Here is a 20,624-nt window from a genome sequence, read left to right on the forward strand (position 1 = left end):
ACATCCTTCAAAACTCAGTTTAAGTGTAGTACAGAGTTTGGTGCTCCTAAAGTTTTATACTCCTAAAACATTGGACAGTTTTCTATAAGCTACCGCTAGAAAGTGAGACACTGAAGAACATGAAACTCTTTGTAATCATGGTAGAAAATACAAAGGGCAATGTAGAAGCTCCTTAAATAAATTAATAAATGGTCTGACAATTCAGTTTTATTAAAAAGAGTCTTTGTGAGATCATCTAGTAAAGTAAGTACCATTCATCAAGTTATTTCTATGAGAAAGTAAAACTTGGAGCTCCAAATGATCACAAATAAAGAGTAACTCTAACATGATAAACATGGTTGTAAGGTATCAAAAGATATTGTGAATTTGTAACAGAGGTGTGGATGTTACCTAGAAATAATGGAATCCAAATTAGGTACCTGAGTAGTAAACAGAAAATTGAGTTCTAGCACTATGCATGAAGAAGAAAACGCTGTCCAACAACATCTATGAGAATGTAATTATTTTTTCAAAGACAGGTTTAGCTTATAAATTTGCAAACCACTCATATACAAGGGTGACCAGAAATTAATGTCTTTACACCTACTATTACAATATTACATTTATATAATCCTCTTCTTAAACAGGGAAAGGATTTTTTTTTTAACAAGCAAGCCTCTACACGAGTAAATTACACTTGAGTTCCAACAGATGGTGACACCATGGAAATTCATAAGCATAGCTGCCAAATAGGACCAATGTTTTGGAAAAAAAAAAAAAAAAAAAAAAAGAGGGACAACACAGAGTTCCTGGGATCAGCTTCTCTGTTCTCAATACATTTTGTGTATCCAGCAAAAATAATGGTAACTAGAGAATTACTCTGCATATATATATATATTTTTTTCCAAGATGGAGTCTCACTCTGTTGCCCAGGATGGGGTGCAGTGGCACAATCTCAGCTCACTGCAACCTTTGCCTCCCAGATTCAAGCAATTCTCTCACCTCAGCCTCCCAAGTAGCTGGTATTATAGGCGTACACCAAGTAGCTGGTATTACAGGCGTGTGCCACCACGTCCAGCTAATTTTTTTGGTATTTTTAGTAGAGATGGGGTTTCACCATGTTGGCCAGGCTGGTCTCGAACTCCTGACCTCAGGTGATCCATCCGCCTTGGCCTCCCAAAGTGCTGGGATTATAGGCGTGAGCCACTGCGCCCCACCTGCATATTCTTAAATACTGTATTAACTAACTCATGTCCACCTAGACTCTGTCACAACTCTACTTCATGCCCCGTCAGCAGTCATTCTACTTAACTGCTATAATCACTCCTAAGGTACATGGAATTAACATAACCTGTAAGACAGGAACAGAGTGGGTAAATGGAACAGAGGGGGAAATTACTTTGAAAAGAAGCCTAGGCAAATTACCAAGATTTCAAACAAACCACCAGGCAGAGTTCCAGGTGGCACACCATTTCTATTTCCTTCCACCTCACTACTTCGCATCTACCTATTCCCTAGGCAAAGACAAAAATACAATTTAGTGTTTAAGAACATAGGCTTTGGCCGGGCGCGGTGGCTCAAGCCTGTAATCCCAGCACTTTGGGAGGCCGAGACGGGCGGATCACGAGGTCAGGAGATCGAGACCATCTTGGCTAACACGGTGAAACCCCGTCTCTACTAAAAATACAAGAAAATTAGCCGGGCGAGGTGGCGGGCGCCTGTAGTCCCAGCTACTCGGGAGGCTGAGGCAGGAGAATGGCGTGAACCCGGGGGGGCGGAGCTTGCAGTGAGCCAAGATCGCGCCACTGCACTCCAGCCTGGGGCACAGAGCAAGACTCCGTCTCAAAAAAAAAAAAAAAAAAAAAGAACATAGGCTTTATCCTGTTATCATGTAAAAGAGAAATAAAATAAGAAAAAAAAAAGAATATAGGATTTATAATTAAAGCAGAGATTTCAGAAGCCTGCCTTCACTACTTTTACTATACTTGCTCTGTGACCTTAGTTATGTTCTCAAAGCCTCCGTTTCTTCCATCAGTAGATCAGGGATGATCCTTTCCTCTTGGAGTTGTAAGAATTAAATTATGTAAGTTAGAGTGTTAAAGTGTAAGCACACTGACTGGCACATAGTAAACTAAATGAAAAGAGCTACCTGATAAGCCAGGTGTAATCCCAGCTCACACTTGTAATCCCAGCATAGCCCAGGAGTTTGAGATCAGCCTGGGCAACACAGGGAGACCCTGTCTCTACAATAAGAATAAAAAAAAAAATTAGCCAGGTGTGGTGGTGCAAGTCTGCAGACCCAGCTACCCAGGAGGCTGAGGTTGGAGGGTCACCTGAGAGCTGCAGGTTGAGGCTACAGTGAGTTGTGATCGCGCCACTGCACTCCAGCCTAGGTGACAGAGTGAGATCCTGTCTCGAAAAAAGAAAAAAAAAAGAGCTACTTGATAATCATAAATAAACAACAGATAAAATCTGAGAATTAATAGACTGCAATAATTATTTAAACTAAGCTGAAAGTATAGCGGTTCAGTTCACAATGCTTCCAAGTGTTTTGTAATATAGTATGAAAATCTATTTCATAATTCTGTAACCTATAGAAAGTTAAAAATCCTTAATTCAGACTTACAGGCTCCTCATGATCTAGCTCTAAATTATTTTTTAGCCTCATCTCACATTTATCCCTCCAAGCAGTCAATATTTTAATTTGTAATACTTAACATACCTTTACAGGTTCAACCTTGAGTCAAACAATTCCTTCAACCCAGTTACTACTCTCATCCCATCCCTTTTCCCAACTACTGAAATCCCATATCATCCTACCCTACGATGCCTTCCCCGATCCTCCCTAGTAGAGATTATCACATCCACCTCTAAGATCTCAGTATCTATTGCTTGAAGTTAGAACATTTATTTCATGCTGTCTAGTTTTTTTTTCCCAGTTTTCTTCCTCATTAGATTTTTAGTTCAAACATCATTCAAGCAGAGATGTCAGTGGTCAGCTGGATACATAGAACATAAAATACAGCCAGGTGTGGTGGCTCACACCTGTAATTCCAGCACTTTGGGAGGCCGAGGTGAGTGGATCATGAGGTCAGGAGCTCGAGACCAGCCTGGCCAACATGGTGAAACCCTATCTCTACTAAAAATATAAAAACTAGCTGGGCGTGGTGATACACCTGTAATCCCACCTACTCGGCAGGCTGAGGCAGGAGAATCGCTTGAACTCAGGAGGTGGAGGTTGCAATGAGCTGAAAATGCACCACTGCACTCCAGTTTGGGTGACAAGAGCAAAATTCAGTCTCAAAAAAAAAGAAAAAATAATAAAAAAGAAGTATGACTAAGGCAGGTTTGACTGATATGCAGATTGTATTATTAATTTTGGGGTGGAGATTGAGAGGAATGTTTTTGTTCTGAGAAGTCATGTTGGGAAGTTTTTTTGGTTTTTTGAGACAAAGTCTCATTCTGTTGCCCAGGCTGGAGTGCAATCTCGGCTGACTGCAACCTCCTTCTCCCGGGTTCAAGCGATTCTCCTGCCTCAACCTCCCATGTAGCTGGGATTACAGGCGCCTGCCATAACGCCCAGCTAATTTCTGTATTTTTAGTAGAGATGGGGTTTCACCATGTTGGCCAGGCTGATCTCGAACTCCTCACCTTAGGTAATCCACCCACCTCAGCCTCCCAAAGTGCTGGGATTACAGATATGTGCCACCGCGCCTGGCCACATCTTTTCTTTTTAAAGATTGATTACTAAAAGAACTACAGAAAAGATACCTTACAGGTTTGAACTGCCATTTACAGGATATTTGAATTTAACCATTTAGAGAGGTCTTTAATATTTACTCTTATTTCCTACGTCTGCTTAAAGGCTAAATGCAGGATACTTATTTCTCTTTAACAATTTAACTATCAGAAATATTTAGTATGCATACAAGGCATGTTATTTCAGATAATGATAATTTCTATTTGAATTTAAATTTCTTCTCTACATTTTAAATTTTAAAACAGCAAAATCATATAAAAATGTTAATAGTGCAGAATTATATCAAATAAGAAATGAAAGTTACCATTTATTTCTCCAATCCTATTTAATCCCATTTCACAGAAGAAACCAAAGTTAACAGTCTGGTGTAAATTCTTCTAAAGATTACTGTCTTCATATATATTATTTCAGGGGGAAGTTTTATACTGAGACTTTGATGAAAAAGAATTAGTACTAACATTGTTTCTTGAAAAATTAGGATGATACTTTTGCTACCACCACACTTTTTTTTCCCCCCAAAAGGCTGGCATACAGAAATAAAATATCCCAAATTTAAGATAATTTAGAAGTAGAAGAGCGGGGGCAATATATTCAGTACAATTAAACACACTATTTTTCATGATACTTCCCAAAAAGCAGGAAAAAAAACTGATAATTTAAATTAACTCTTACTTTACTCTTTAAAAAAAGTTTCTTTCTTTTTTTTTTTTTTTGAGATGGAGTCTTGCTCTTGTCACCCAGGCTGGAGTACAGTGGCACGATCTCAGCTCACTGCAACCTCCGCCTCCCAGGTTCAAGCGATTCTCCTGCCTCAGCCTCCCAAGTAGCTGGGGTTACAGGTGCCCGCCACCACACCTGGCTAATTTTTGTATTTTTAGTAGAGACGGGGTTTTGCCATGTTGGCAAGGCTGGTCTCAAACTCCTGACCTCGTGGATCCACCCACCTTGGCCTCCCAAAGTGCTGGGATTACAGGCGTGAGCCACCACGCCTGGCCAAAAAAATAGTTTCTTAAGGAACAACTTTTTACTAGTAATCTGAGAAATTTTCTCATGCAGGTTTCAGGAAAATAGTTATATTAAATATCATCAATCAAAATGCCACAGCAACTGGAAAACTTTAAATCAAATTGTGATAAAAGTTGAAAGTATACAATTAAAACACAGGTTAGTAAATGTGACACTGCAAAGGGTTAAGATGATGTAGGGCAAATATGAAGTTCTCAAGTTCTTTGGTTGGTTTGTTTTTGAGACAAAGCCTCACTCTGTCACCCCGTCTGGAGTGCAGTAGCGGAATCTCAGCTCCCTACAACTTCCACCTCCCAGGTTCAAGAGATTCTCCTGCCTCAGCCTCCCAAGTAACTGGGACTACAGGCACGCACTACCACGCCCAGCTAATTTTTGTATTTTCAGCAGACACAGGGTTTCGCCATGTTAGCCAGGCTAGTCTCGAACTCCTGACCTCAGGTGATACACCAGTCTTTGCCTCCCAAAGAGATGGGATTACAGGCGTGAGCCACCACGCCCAGCCTCAAGTTCTCAAGTTCTAACAATCCACAAATAGAAGCTAGAACCAGAGATAAAAATTCTATGTTGGGGCCAGGCGCGGTGGCTCACACCTGTAATCCCAGTACTTTGGGAGGCCGAAGCGGGTGGATCACAAGGTCAGGAGGTTGAGACCATCCTGGCTAACACGGTGAAACCCCGTCTCTAATAAAAATGCAAAAAATTAGCCGGGCGTGGCGGCGGGTGCCTGTAGTCCCAGCTACTTGGGAGGCTGAGGCAGGAGAATGGCGTGAACCCTGGAGGAGGAGCCTGCAGTGAGCCGAGATCACGCCACTGCACTCCAGCCTGGGCGACAGAGCGAGACTCCGTCTCAAAAGAAGAAAAACAAAAAACAAAAAACAAAAAAAACCTCTATGTTGGCCATGCTGTGCACCTGTAATCCCAGTACACTGGGAGGCTGAGGTGGGAGGATCACTTGAAGTCAGGGGTTCAAGACCAGCCTGGCCAACATGGTGAAACCCAATCTCTACTAAAAACACAAAAATTAGCTGGGCATGGTGATGCACAACTGTAATCTCAGCTACTTAGGAGGCTGAGGCACAAGAATTGCTTGAACCCAGAAGGCGGAGGTTGCTGTGAGCAGAGATCGCGCCACTGCACTCCAGCCTGGTCAACAGAGTGAGACTCCATCTAAGACCAAAAAAAAAGATTCTATGTCATTTACACTACATTCCTTAAATACTATTAAAATACATTCAAAGCTATCAGCAGGATCAATAAAGTGTGAAAGAAACCTGAGTAACACAATCAGCAGTCTACCAAATCCCTTATTTTATAATTAATTGTCCAAGTATTTCACACATACAAACTACACTGGAAAAAAAAAATGCAGAAAACATGTTAAGTTTGTTTCATTCTTATTAGAGGATCTAAAATAGACACTCTAAGGATAAGTAGGTTATCTATGACATATATATCTGTATCTGAAAGAAGAGCAACTAAGCAAATGCTGCTTCAGAAAGTCATGGATGTGCTTTCTAACTATCCACTTGGCCTTCAAACAATGGAAGCAGAAGTAATCAGAAGCTGGAGCATCCAACTAGGGGAGTGATTCTGGGGGAGATGAATATGAGACACTGATAAGGACACCAAAGTAGATTCTGCTTGTCCCTGGCATAGGCAAACTGTTCACATATGATATGTATGCAAAGCAGGTATGCCAAAGTCAGAGGGTAACTATAAGGTGATTTTGGAGCTATCAATGAAAGATGACAATTTCATACTGGATAATCCACATGCGAGTTATTGTTAATAACTGTACTGTAAATCTATAACTAAATTTCATTAACTAAATTAATCAATACATTATTTTCCATTACTTAGAAATATTAAGAGTTACTTTAAAGAAGGAAAAAAAGCAGAAAACAAAACAGGTCATCACCTCATTTAGTAATAAATTTTATAAACTAATTTTTTTGTTCATTCTTCCTAAATTTCGTAATTTCATAAATTTTATAATACACTTTTCTACATATACCCCTTACCTTCCTCCCAAGCAAAACTACTACTCTTTGATTAAATCATGACATGATTTAATCGAGTATGGAAAAACCACTTTTCTTTCTAATACTATTCTTGATGATGTCCACATTTTGTGAAACTCAAGCTAAAGCAGTACAATGGACTGAACCAGCATACAATGAACTTAAACATTTAGATTTATGTCTCCTGAGACTGCCTATGAGAGAGTTCCTGCGTGATTGTCCCAGGCCAGCTTAGAGGCCACCTGTGTGTTTTCTACAAGAATGAGTTCAAAGCTATTAAATAAACGAAAATATCTGATATGCAGAAATCTACCAAGAAGTTATTCAAGTACGTAAATCAGCTTTTTTTTTGAGACAGAGTTTCACTCTTGTTAGGCTGGAGTGCAATAGTGCGATCTCAGCTCACCGTAACCTCCACCTCCCGGGTTCAAGCCTTTCTCCTGCCTCAGCCTCCCAAGTAACTGGGATTACAGGCATTTGCCACCATGCCCGGCTAATTTTGTATTTTTAGTAGAGACAGGGTTTCTCCATGTTAGTCAGGCTGGTCTCGAACTCCCGACCTCAGATGATCTGCCCGCCTTGGCCTCCCAAAGTGCTGGGATTACAGACATGGGCCACCTTGCCCGGCCATAAATGAGTACTTATTAATCTCAACTCTTTTCTAATGATAAAGTCAAGGATGCATTTTCCATCTCTTCTAGCTAGTCTCTACGATGGAAAAAATAAAATTTTTCAATTAAAATTACATTAAGATAGTTGGAAATTATATAGTTGTTTCTCTGAGGTATTAGATGGCACCAAACATTCCAAAATAGTTAAAATCTTCCTTCATTTGGAAACAAGGTTAAGAAAAAGATGATTTTTAAACTCTAGGCAAAAACACAATCCAATTTCAAAACATTTCCCTCTGTTTTACAGTGTATCATTCACACTCAAAAGTACACACTTCAAACTTAAAATAATCTTGGGTATATAAAGACTCACCATCTGTATGGGTTTCTTGTGGAGATCTCGTTCAGTTACCAATTTTTCCTGGTCAGTGACATAAAGACCTTTCTGTGCTAAAGCCTGGATTACAGCATCATGGCCCAAAAGGGGTTTTGCAGCATCACTCTTGAGAATGAGACTCCCAGCACGACAGTATAGTTCAGCCGACAGAAGCAAATTAACAACAGGTGGTTTGATGTGTTCCTGGTCATACTGATCTGTGTAAAATGGTTCTCGAAGTTCCTCTGGCACATTTTCTATAAAGATTAATGGAAAAAATTCTCTTACAAGATTTTTATAAAAGAAACAGAATTTATTTAATAATTATTATTTATGTCACAGAATTTAAGATTCCCTCTAAAAATATAATAATAACCCTTTAACTGAAAAGATGATTCATTAGACCTTGACATATAACCTGGAATGAGAAAAAGATACAAATTTCCTTTACAGAAGATATTTTCTGAGTATATTCCAAAAAGGGACTACAAGACAAGGAGAAAAGTTTTCTGAGTCTAGTGGCTCTTGGGAAAGTATTCCCACATTCATAGTCAAATCTACAGAATGAACTATAAGATTCCTAAAACCTAATTTCAATGACACTCCTCACAGGCAAGCGTTCAACATGGAAATGCACCACAATAGGTGTTTCAGGAGACTGCTAGTCCTTGCCACCTGAGAATACAAAATCATTTGCCCAAAGTTTTACAGCTAATGAGCTGCAGAATAGAGACTGCCTAACTTATTCTATCTCTTTGCCTCAAGACCCCTGCCATCTCTCCCTTAGTGCTTAGCTTGCTGACACTACTGAGAAAGAATTATAGCTATTGTTTAGGAGAGAGCTACTCTTAAAAATCCCTTACACTAGTAAAACACTGATATCGTCACATTACCACTGACCGACCACTCCCCATCCTACCTGAAAAAGACTTCCTGGACACCCAACTCACAAGTTTGGCTAAAATATAAGTAGTAGTTTAGAAATGGGAGATGGGAAGGAAACCAAAATCTCCTCCAAAGTTTCTCTTTCCTGCTAACCACAACCCTTTAAGAATGCCAAGTCCCACTCTTCCAATGTCCATTCCCACTCTCCCAATATCTGCTCCCAAATCAACTTAAGCAAAAGCATTTGTATTTGATGGCAGCAAAATTACCAAAACAAGAGAAACAAAATACTTCTCATTATTTTACAAATTTTCTTGCCTAATCTACCCTGCATCTCTTCCTCCTTCTCTCCATTTCTTACCTGGGCTCTATGCCTCTCATTGAAGCAGGACAAGGATGAGGTACGTCCTCCAGAGGTGGGGCTTCTGAGTTAGAGGTTAACATGGAGCTACAATTATAGAACCTGATAGCTCTGTCCTGAGACCTAGCCAGTTCCTCACTTGCCTTCTCCGTAGAAAGTGAGGTTCTGAAGCCAGCCATCCCATCACTGATCTTAGCTGTTTCCTGAACAGGCAGCTTTAATATAAGCGCAATAATGCCACAGTACTAACCAAAACTGGTACTTTGAAAAATCTGTAGCCAGGCACAGTGGCTCACGCCTGTAATCCCAGCACTTTGGGAGGCCGAGGCGGGCGGATCACGAGGTCAAGAGATCGAGACCATCCTGGCTAACACGGTGAAACCCCATCTCTACTAAAAATAAAAAAATTAGCCAGGCGTGGTGGCGGGCACCTGTAATCCCAGCTACTCAGGAGGCTGAGGCAGGAGAATCGCTTGAACCCAGGAGGCAGAGGTTGCAGTGAGCCGAGATCACGCCACTGCATCCAGCCTGGGTGACAGAGCGAGACTCTGTCTCAAAAAAAAAAAAAAAAAGAAAGAAAAATTTGTTTACAAAGCATTAATATACTCCTTAGCAATTTAAAGTTTTTTTAAAGTTCCTACTATTTAGAAAAATATCTTCACACAATATTGTAATAATTATTGCGTGTTCATTTTCTATACTAGCATGGTTCAAAGGAATTCAAGGAATCAGAAATAACCCTCATCCTCAAGGAGCCAGTAATTTACAAAACTCTAAACAGACAGAGAGGTAGAGTTAAGCAATTCAGAAATTAGAGACAATACTAAGCAGGAAATTATTAAGCACCAAATGAAAGAAATAAACAATTAAGTACTTATGAGTTCAGAAGTGGGAGCATCACAGTGCGGGGGACAAAACTTCATCTTTAAAAAAGTTGAGGCCGGGCGCGGTGGCTCACGCCTGTAATCCCAGCACTTTGGGAGGCCGAGGCGGGCAGATTACCTGAGGTCAGGAGATCGAGACCATCGTGGCTAACACAGTGAAACCCTGTCTCTACTAAAAATACAAAAAATTAGCCGGGCGTTGTGGTGGGCACCTGTAGGCCCAGCTACTCGGGAGGCTGAGGCAGGAGAATGGCGTGAACCCAGGAGGTGGAGATTGCAGTGAGCGGAGATCGTGCTGCTGCACTCCAGCCTGGGTGCCAGAGCGAGACTCCGTCTCAAAAAAAAAAAAAAAAAAAAAATAGAATAGGCGGGGCACGGTGGCTCACACCTGTAAATCCCAGCACTTTGGGAGGCCAAAGCGGGCAGATCACCTGAGGTCAGGAGTTCCAGACCTGCCTGACCAATTTGATGAAACCCCTCTCTACTAAAAATACAAAATTAGCTAGGCATGATGGCAGGCGCCTGTAATCCCAGCTACTTGGGAGGCCGAGACAGTAGAATCGCTTGAACCTGGGAGGCAAAGGTTGCAGTGAGCCCAGTTTGCGCCATTGCACTCCAGCTTGGGCAACAAGAGCGAAACTCCATCTCAAAAAAAAAAAAAAAATAGAATAGCAGGAAAAAGCAGAATATTAGTCAGAAAAAAAAAAAAAGCCTTTCTAAACATAAAGAGAGAGAGGAGAGAAAGAGTAGGGAAAAAAGATGTGAAGAGACACCAAATTGAACAATCTGGGTGGAGAGAAGAGTTCATGTGGGAAAGCAGTAAGAGGCAGAGCTGGAATGGGAGAGGTTGGTGATGAGGACTTGAAAGAAATATTCATCTTTTAAACATGAGGCCTTTGTATATTACCTAACAAGGAGGTGCTGACAGTTTTACAGGACAGTGTCACATTAAGACTGACGTTTTAGAACAATCTGGTATTTAACATTGATGGCTATAAAAATCAGAGATAAAAAACTACCATATAGATATAAGGAAATGAAGTTGAAAGGCAGTAGTGAAAACAGAAAGAACAGGACATAAGAGACTAACTGCTAAAGACAAACAAAAAGTACCCAGGAATAAAGCAAAGAGAGAGGGTCAAGATGGAAATCAAGAATAATCAAGCCTACACTACGAGGGAAACAGTAATATCACTAACAGGAAAATGAAAATCAGAGGCAGCACCAATTCTAAAAGCAAGATCGAAAACTCAGTTTTAGACATTGAGTTTGAAACAATAGCAAAAATATCCAAGTGGAAATATCCAATAAGCAGCTGGAGATATAGGACTCTGGAAAGAGGTCAACAGTGGATGTATCAATTTGGGATTCTGGTGACATCTAAAAATATCATCCTCATTTAATAATTGAAAACACTTTCCTTTCTTCATAGCTGCATTACCCAGCAGTGAGCCAGCCTTAAACTTAATATAGCTGCCTCAGCATGATGGTGAAGCTCCGTTTTAAATTGCAGAATATAGTGCTGGTATTCACATTTTAGTATTATAGGAAATAAACAGAAACTATTAGTAGAACAGCTGTAAAAGGAAAATTATTTGATTTTAAGATAACTATTATACAATGTATAAATAATGGATTCTTATTTCCTGTATCAATAAAAAATGGCTAATATAGGTTATTTGGCATTTAAATATTAGCTGTGAAAAGTAAATGCTCATTATCAGGATTACAAATTTATCTATCATACCTACATATCCACCTAGCACTTATTTACTGCCTTTACATCCATTTTCATAGATGACCTTTATAACATCGTGTCAGACACAGTCCTAAACATGCATTCTGTCATTTAATCCTGACAACCCTCTTACCCTATTTTACAGATAAGGAACTCAAGAAAGGATATCTTGCCCAGGGGCACATAGCTGATAAGTACAGAATTATAGCTCTATACCATCTTGCTAAACAGGCTCAAACATAATAATGATGTGCCAAGATCACAAGGGTGGAAGGTGGAAGACAAGAGTCCAGGGGTTGCTTCCATTTAACATACCCACTAACCTAAGTTGTGAAAGTATAAGTTTTAAAAAGACCCCAATGCAAGGAAAAGGGAAAGGATCCATAGCCAATCAAAGACTGTTTCAAGAATACAACAAAAACAGATTTTTCAGCCCTCAAGAGAATGTAAAACTTCATACTGAATATAAAATAGGTCATTTTAAAAACAAGTCTTCAAGAGCTAAATATACTTAAGAGAAAACTTCAAAAGTGTGTATCATTTTACCAATGGTACAAGACTATTTTTCAAGTTTGGAATTGTACCACGTTAAACAAAAATTAACTGGCCAGGCACAGTGGCTCACGCCTGTAATCCCAGCACTTTGGGAGGCCGAGGCGGGCAGATCACGAGGTCAGGAGATTGAGATCATCCTGGCTAACACAGTGAAGCCCCGTCTCTACTAAGTAAAGTACAAAAAAATTAGCCAGGCGTGGTGGCTCGTGCCTGTAGTCCCAGCTACTCGGGAGGCTGAGGCAGGACAATGGCGTGAACCCACGAGGCGGAACTTGCAGTGAGCCGAGATTGTGCTACTGCACTCCAATCTGGGCAACAGTGCACAACTCCGTCTCAAAAAAAAAATTAACTGAAACAGTATATTAGAAAATAAACAGCAAAATCAAAGATAAGAGGTTTCACTCTCTCCCTAACCTCCAGAACACAAAAAGTAATAAATTAATACTGACAGAACGGCTGAGTGACATACCACTGCTAGAACTGCAAAGGATACGAGATGAGTTTTTTTTGTACACCACGACTTAAGCAGAACATAACTTAATCATGTTACTGTAAATCCTGACTAGACCTAAGTTTTGAAATTGACATCCACCTGAAATGCCTGAGGTACAGGTAGAGGGAATAGAGACAGTATTGCTCAAGGCAATTTTCTATAAAACTGGGTTAGCTACCAGTTGCATCCACATTCCAGCAAGTGACACAGATTTATTTAAAGCAATAAAGGGGCAGGAAGCAGGAGGGGAGTACATTTCAGAAATATCATCACACTAAATCATAGGCATATCACCTTATTTTCCAAATCTAAAGATAGTTTCTAAAGTAATTACTATTATAGAACTTCTAAGTTTCAAAGAACTCCAATTAAAAGTAAGCCACGGACTCTGAACTTGAAATTAACCAAAAGACATAAAGATGATCAATAACATTTAAAACTTCATAGTACTTAAAATAATACAAAGTACATAAAATAATATTTTATTTCTACTTCCTCTCACTTTAAGTTACCTCAAGGAGAGCAAGATACTTATCAAAGTATCAAAGAAAGTTATCAAAATGGCGCAAAAAAAAAAAAAGTTTAAACCCACTGTTGACAAGCATGTACTGATATGAATACTCCAATACATGACCAAAGGGCAAGGATCATGTCTGCCTTATTTACCATGATAAGAATCACCAGGGCCTAACTCAGTGCCTGGTACATGGTAAGGAAAGATTTGATGAATAAATAAAAATGTTATTAAAAAAAAAATTCTAGTCACTAGCCTTTTCCTGAAAGTACTCCCAGGTTTCAAATTTCCCCCTCAAGTTTACTACCTGATTCTGCGCTAGTAATCATTATTTACTCCTTGTACATGCTTTGAGAAACTTTAGTTTTCTCTGGGCCACACTTAATTTCTGTGATAGCAATCCCTCTCAAAACCAAGTATGTTTTCAGTTTACCTACATTCACTACCTACATTCATTCTGAAATTTGGTAAAAATTTGGGCTTTGAGAAAGTATAGGCTTTAGATTTTAAAAGAACTGGTGGAGTCCTAATTTTACCACTTACTTTTTTTTTTTTTTTTTTTTTTTTGAGAAAGAGTCTCACTCTGTCGCCCAGGCTAGAGTGCAGTGACACGATCTCGACTCACTGCAACCTCCACCTCCTGGGTTCGGGCAATTTTTGTGCCTCAGCCTCCCGAGTAGCTAGGACTACAGGTATGTGCCACCACACCCAGGTATTTTTTGTATTTTTAGTAGAGATGGGGTTTCACTATGTTGGCTAGACTGATCTTGGACTCCTGACCTCAGATGATTTGCCCGCCTTGGCCTCCCAAAGTGCTGGGATTACAGGCACCAGCCACCATGCCCAGCCCAGCCATTTACTTGATGGGATCTTGAGTTCAGTAACTTCTCTGAGTTTTAGTTTCTCCATATTCCACAAATGTGCTGCCTACTCCTACTCTGACCTCAACTTCCTCCACTTTCCCCAGGCCACTATGTTCCAAACACCCAACTCTTCCTGTTGCTAGAGTATGCCAGGTTCAGACCTTTTGGCCCGTGCACTAGAGGCCTTCTGCCTCTAATGTTCCTCCCCTTAACCGAATGGTTGGCTCTTTCCATTCAGATCTCAGTTAAGTGTAACTTCCTCAACACCCTTTCCATGACCACCCAATCACTCACTGTAGTTTAATTCTCTAGGTAACAACTATTACTATCCCATAATATTTTATTTCTACTTCCTCTCACTTTAAGTTACCTCAAGGAGAGCAAGATACTTATCTGTTCTGTGTCACTAGTACCTGGAACTGTGTCTGAAACACAGTACGCACTCAAATATTTACCAAAGACTGTATAGTACCTGCACATAGAGCCTTGCCTTCCAAGAAGGTACCAATTAAAAGTTAGCTCCCTCCCCTCTACATTATTACCAAACAACGTGGTAAGTGTGGTAGAGCATTCCTGAGCTTAAATTACCACCTCCACTCCTCCCATTACCCTATGAGGCCAAAGCACCACTTCTGAGCTCCAGATCTTTATAAGTCATCAGCCTACTCAGCTCTTCACTTGGATGTCACCAAGAAACCTAACTCAAAATGGGAGCCAGATTTCTCAGTGACCAGGGGAGTTACAAATATGGAAAAAGGAAAGACTAGAATGAACTCTGTAGTGCTGGTTGAAATGGGAAGTGTCAGTATAAATACATGATGTCTCAGATACATATTTCTTTATATAAACATGGATAGCAAAAGAAATAAATTTAGCTATACACTATGTATATGTGTGTGTTTGCTATCTGTCTACTAAGTAACACTGTTAGCAATAAGCCTAGCAGCTATATCTTGGTTTCTAATACCTTTCCCACCAAAAGCAACAGGGTTCCTTGAAGAAATGTTTCCAGGCCTGGAGCAGGGAAAGTACAAGATATGCTTTGAACATCTTTATTTTGTGTGTATGCCAGAAAGTAAGGAAATGCTAACAAATAATGGAGCCATGTCAAAAGAACATAGGATCCAGATGGAAGGGGATGCCATTGGCTAAAACTGGTAAAATGTAAACATCAGAATACATAATAAAGAATTATAACCCACTGAATAAAACATGCATCAATGAGTCTATCCTGACACAAATAAATAACACATTAAAAAAGAAGCTCTTTCGGCCTGGCGCGGTGGCTCATGCCTGTAATTCCAGCACTTTGGGAGGCCAAGGTGGGCAGCTCACAATGTCAGGAGATCGAGACCATCCTGGCTAACACAGTGAAACACCGTCTCTATTAAATATACAAAAAATTAGCCGGGCATGGTGGTGGGTGCCTGTAGTCCCAGCTACTCGGGAGGCTGAGGCAGGAGAATGGTGTGAACCCGGGAGGCAGGGCTTGCACTGAGCGGAGATTGCGTCACTGCACTCCAGCCTGGGCTACAGAGCCAGACTTCATCTCAAAAAAAAAAAAAAAAAAAAAAGAAGCTCTTTCTTGTGGTATAATATCAACAAATAAATGGAAGAAAGGATAGTAATCAACAGCAATAATCGGTTCGAGAAAGATCATTATTGGATTCTAAAATGGTGGGTAACAGTTTAATGAACAGGATATTTTGAATTACCTCCCTATAAATTACTTACTAATTTAAAGTGGAAAATAATTTTATAATGGAGAAAACTGGCAGATACCACTTTAACCAGGTGATCAAAGTTAACATCACATATACTGGAACAAACATTATGTGTCCCCTGATATGATTTACTGAGAATACAACATCTCTTCTGCAGTAGTCTACCAGGCTTCTATAACTTGAACCTTATCAAATTTGAATAAAGAAACCTTAAACAAATCCAAATTTAGAGACATTCTATAAAATAACAGGCCTATTGTTTTTATAAAAGTACATTTTAATAAACGAAAAAAATCAACATAATGCTCAGACATTTTGCGGTACTGGGAAGGAAGACTTCCCACGCCTCCCCTGCCTTCCTGGCATCACTGTGTATGAGGGAGTACGTCAAGCTGTTCTGATCTTGGAAGAAGTGGTGGTAAGGAGACTTTCATCTGTCTGCATATCTTTGCTCTGGGGCTGCCTGGCTGCCAAGTGATTTGTCTCTGGGTACCTCTCAGGCACCCCTGCTCAAGTCTCCTGTGGAATGCAGGGATGGCGCTGTGCAGAGAGGCAACAGCGCACATCTGCTGACAGAGAGACAACTGGTGGTCGTGGTAATGGCAGTGACAAGCAAGAGGAGTAGAGGGGTGGGTCTGCCAGAGAGGAGCAGGGAAGAGTGAATGGAAGCGAGGGAAGAAGGGAAGTAGGAAAGAGGGAAGAAAGCCAAAAGATAGGGTGCACCAGAGGGCAGAAGTAGTAGGAGTTTAGGAGATGGTCTCCAGTTCCTAGTCTCCATCAGCTCTTGTCTGAGGGCAGGACTCTTGTGTAATTTGTTTTTTTCCTACTGTCTAGGTATTCCTACCAATACCAGCACCCGTGTAAGTATCTCATCATTGTCCCAGTCATTTGGACCAAGGGTGGAGGGGGACATCTGCTAAATCAGGGCGCAACACTCCAGAGTAGAGAAGAGGAATACACAGAAGGAGGCACCCAGTCAGCTCCTGCAGAGAACTGGCTGCTTATACCAGACACACAAGGCAAAAGTTAGCCAAGAGCTAAGACCATGCCTAAGGAAGGGGCTTGATACCCAGCCAGCACACAGGTAAGGGTGCTCTATCTTTGTTTGTTTGTTTTTTGAGACGGAGTTTTGCCTCTATTGCCCAGGCTGGAGTGCAGTAGCACAATGCCAGCTCACTGTAACCTCCACCTCCCAGGTTCAAGCAATTCTCCTGCCTCAGCCTACGGAGTAGCTGGGACCACAAGCAAGACCAAGTAACTGGGACTACAGGCACACACCACTGGCTAATTTTTTGTATTTTTTCATAGAGATAGGGTTTCACCATGTTGGCCAGGGTGGTCTCGAACTCCTGACCTCAAGTGATAAGCCCACCTCAGCCTTCCAAAGTGCTGGGATTACAGGGGTGAGTCACCACGCCCAGGCTGGTGTTCCATCTTCAAAAGTGTTAATATCATGAAAGACAAAGGCAGAGTGAAGAACTATTCCAGGTTAAAGGAGACTTAGGAGACATCACAACTAAATGTGAAGCATGATCCTGAATTGGGAAATAAAATAGCAATAATGAATTTCAAAATAATTGGCAAATCTGAATATGGGCTGTGAATGAGATAATAATATCACATCAAGGTTAAATTTTCCAATTTTTAAATAAGCTTATGTTCAGGAACTATCCTTCATTTTAGGAGATACACACTGAAGGAGTGTGGGGTACAATATCTCCTAACACATTCTTAAATGGTTCAGAAATATTATATATATTTATATCCTATATATATGTGCAGACACACACGTTATATATACATTGCTGGGCACGACGGCTCATGCCTACAATCCCAGCACTTTGGGAGGCCAAGGCAGGCAGATCACCTGAGGTCAGGAGTTCGAGATCAGCCTGGCCAACATGGTGAAACCCTATCTCTACTAAAAACACAAAAATTAGCTGGGGATGGTGGCACATGCCAGTAATCCCAGCTACTCGGGTGGCTGAGGCATGAGAATCCCTTGACCCTGGGAGTTGGAGGTTGCAGTGAGCCAAGATTGTGCCACTGCATTCCATCTTGGTAACAGAGCAAAACGCTGTCTCAAAAAAAAAAAAAAAAGGCCAGGTGCGGTGGCTCATGCCTGCAATTCCAGCATTTTGGGAGGCCGAGGCAGGTGGACCACCTGACCAACATCATGAAACCCCATCTCTACTAAAAATACAAAAAAAATTAGCTGGGTGTGGTGTCAGGTGCCTGTAATCCCAGCTACTTGGGAGGCTGAGGCAGGAGAATCACTTGAACCTGGGAGGCAGAGTTTGCAGTGAGCCGAGATTGCGCCATCGCACTGCAGCCTGGGCAACAAGAGCAAAACTCTGTCTCAAGAAAAAAAAAAACAAAAAACGCGTATCTCTTTCTCTTTCTCTCTCTCTCTCTCTCCACACACACACACACACACACACACACACACACACACACACGCATTTGTGTGGGAGGTAGGAAGGAATGAGAGAGAATAATAAAACAAATGGGACAAAACATTAACAATTGGTAAATCTGGATAAAGGGTATTTGGGAATTCTTTATACTATTCTTACACATTTGAAATTATGTTGAAAAAGTTACAAAACTTCAAAATGCCCCAAACCAATCTTTTATCCTACACTTGATGATCTTTCAGTGTTCCTTACATCAATAAAGTACACCACAATCCATCAAGCTGAACAAGTCAGAAACCTAGGAGTCATCGTTAATGCCTCCCTCTCCTTCAACCCATAAATAAAATCCATTACAGAATCCAGTCTAAAGTCTTCCCCTTCTCACAATCTCAAGACTCCAGGTTCTGGTTCTCCCTAGTTCAGGCGACCAGCACTTTTTATCTTAATTACTACATTTACTCCGAATTGTGTCTTCCCACATTCACTCTGCTCCCCGCTCCAAACCATTCTCTACTATAGCCAGAATTTGCTTATTTCCCATAAGCAAATTTGGTCATGTCACGCATACCACCCCCATCCCCAAGGGTTTCCAATGAATTCTCACTTCTCTAAGGATTAAAATCCTTCCTCTGGCCTACAAGAATGGAATGATCTTATCCCTGCCAGTCACATTCAGTTCCTGGAAACCATGCTCTCTTCCACTCCAGAGCCTTTTCACATTCTCTGGAATGTTCTCCCTATTCTTTACCCCCTTTCAGATTCTCAGGGGCCAGTGATCCATTCTGTCTGGTCCAATTTCCCCCTCATAAAGAGAAAGAATATAGCATTTATTCTGCTGTCCCTGTACCTCAATGTAATAAAATTTTACTTTTGAGACTATTCAATTCTATTATAAATAAAGATGAATACACATGTAAAATGTAGATGAAATGTTCGAAGATATTTTAAGTATAGATAAGAAGCTAGTTTTAAAAGTTTGTTAACATATAATTGACAGAATTTGTTAAATAAAGGTAAGCAGTTAATAGCACACATACATTAAACATAGAAAGGGGTGGAAAAAACAAGATACCTAATATTTATGAGGCACCTATGTATTAAACATTCATGATACACTAAATATACTAAGTACTAAATATTCATGACATAGTAAATATGCATGACACTAAACAACAAGAGTCAATGAACACATGAGCACAATATTCATGAGTCCTTAATTCAGCTACCCATTGGTGATGAGCAGTCTGGCCCATGTGTCCTCTGCCCAAGAAACAAAGCCCATGGCTATCATCAGGCTTATGGCAAGCTACAGCTGTGGCAGGCTTTCTTGTCCCATGTCTAATAGAGCAAGTGTGTGGCACTGGCCTGTGTCTCTGTGGGCCTCTTTGTTCAAACCTCAGTTCTGGTCCTGGTGACCACACTATCAGCAGAGAAGGCTAATGTAGTAGAGAGAGGACATATGAAATGTATATACTGCAGGATTCAGGCAGTGTGGTCCTTCCTCCCTGTTTGCACCCTATCCTAAGTGTTTTATCTCATCCTATCTCTTTCCTCTTGCTTCTCTCTAAAAACTGATTTAACAAATCACAGAGTTTGGGCATTTTAAGTTGTTCTGTGAGCTTTCTGTTCTGTGACTTCCAGGCTAGTTTTGTATGGCATGTACTTAGAGGCTACCATTGGATCAAGGTAATTTCCCACACAGCACTCAGGGTAATCAAATAATAAAGGGAAATTTATTTTTAAAACAGCATTCCAGCTAATAAATACAGAAGTCATGACAGAGAGAAAACTAGACATTAAGTATCTCGTGGTAGAAATACACATCACCTATAAAGTATACTAAAAAAAAAAAAAAAAAAAAATTCAAACCTGAATGCATTCAATCCTCTAGATCTAACTATCAATTTATAACGAATACAGAGGACAAAGAGAAACTTATTAATATTATGGAGTTCCAAACTGTAGGAAACTTTATAGGACAAATACTCTGGTTTACCCAACAAATAAATTGCAAGGCAGATAAAATGAGATGGGAGCCTATACATTAAGAAAAAAAAAAATCAGGCCAGGCGCGGTGGCTCAAGCCTGTAATCCCAGCACTTTGGGAGGCCGAGACGGGCGGATCACGAGGTCAGGAGATGGAGACCATCCTGGCTAACACGGTGAAACCCCGTCTCTACTAAAAAATACAAAAAACTAGCCGGGCGAAGTGGCGGGTGCCTGTAGTCCCAGCTACTCGGGAGGCTGAGGCAGGAGAATGGCGTGAACCCGAGAGGAGGAGCTTGCAGTGAGCTGAGATCTGGCCACTGCACTCCAGCCTGGGTGACAGAGCAAGACTGGAGAATGGCGTGAACCCGAGAGGAGGAGCTTGCAGTGAGCTGAGATCCGGCCACTGCACTCCAGCCTGGGTGACAGAG

General features: G+C 40.8%; 1 protein-coding gene across 4 annotated transcripts in view; it reads right to left on the bottom strand.

Moving 5' to 3' along the window:
- CAMSAP2 (calmodulin regulated spectrin associated protein family member 2) overlaps positions 1-20,624 on the bottom strand; it is a 116,866-nt gene that overhangs the window by 86,776 nt on the left and 9,466 nt on the right. For all 4 annotated transcript variants that reach the window (XM_025404264.1, XM_025404290.1, XM_025404271.1 and 1 more), the window contains exon 2: positions 7,771-8,030. In XM_025404264.1, coding sequence (XP_025260049.1) covers positions 7,771-8,030 — 260 coding nt within the window. The remainder of the gene's footprint in view (positions 1-7,770; positions 8,031-20,624) is intronic.

Source organism: Theropithecus gelada, chromosome 1 (assembly GCF_003255815.1).
Source record: "Theropithecus gelada isolate Dixy chromosome 1, Tgel_1.0, whole genome shotgun sequence".
In the NCBI taxonomy this organism is placed as follows: domain Eukaryota; kingdom Metazoa; phylum Chordata; class Mammalia; order Primates; family Cercopithecidae; genus Theropithecus; species Theropithecus gelada.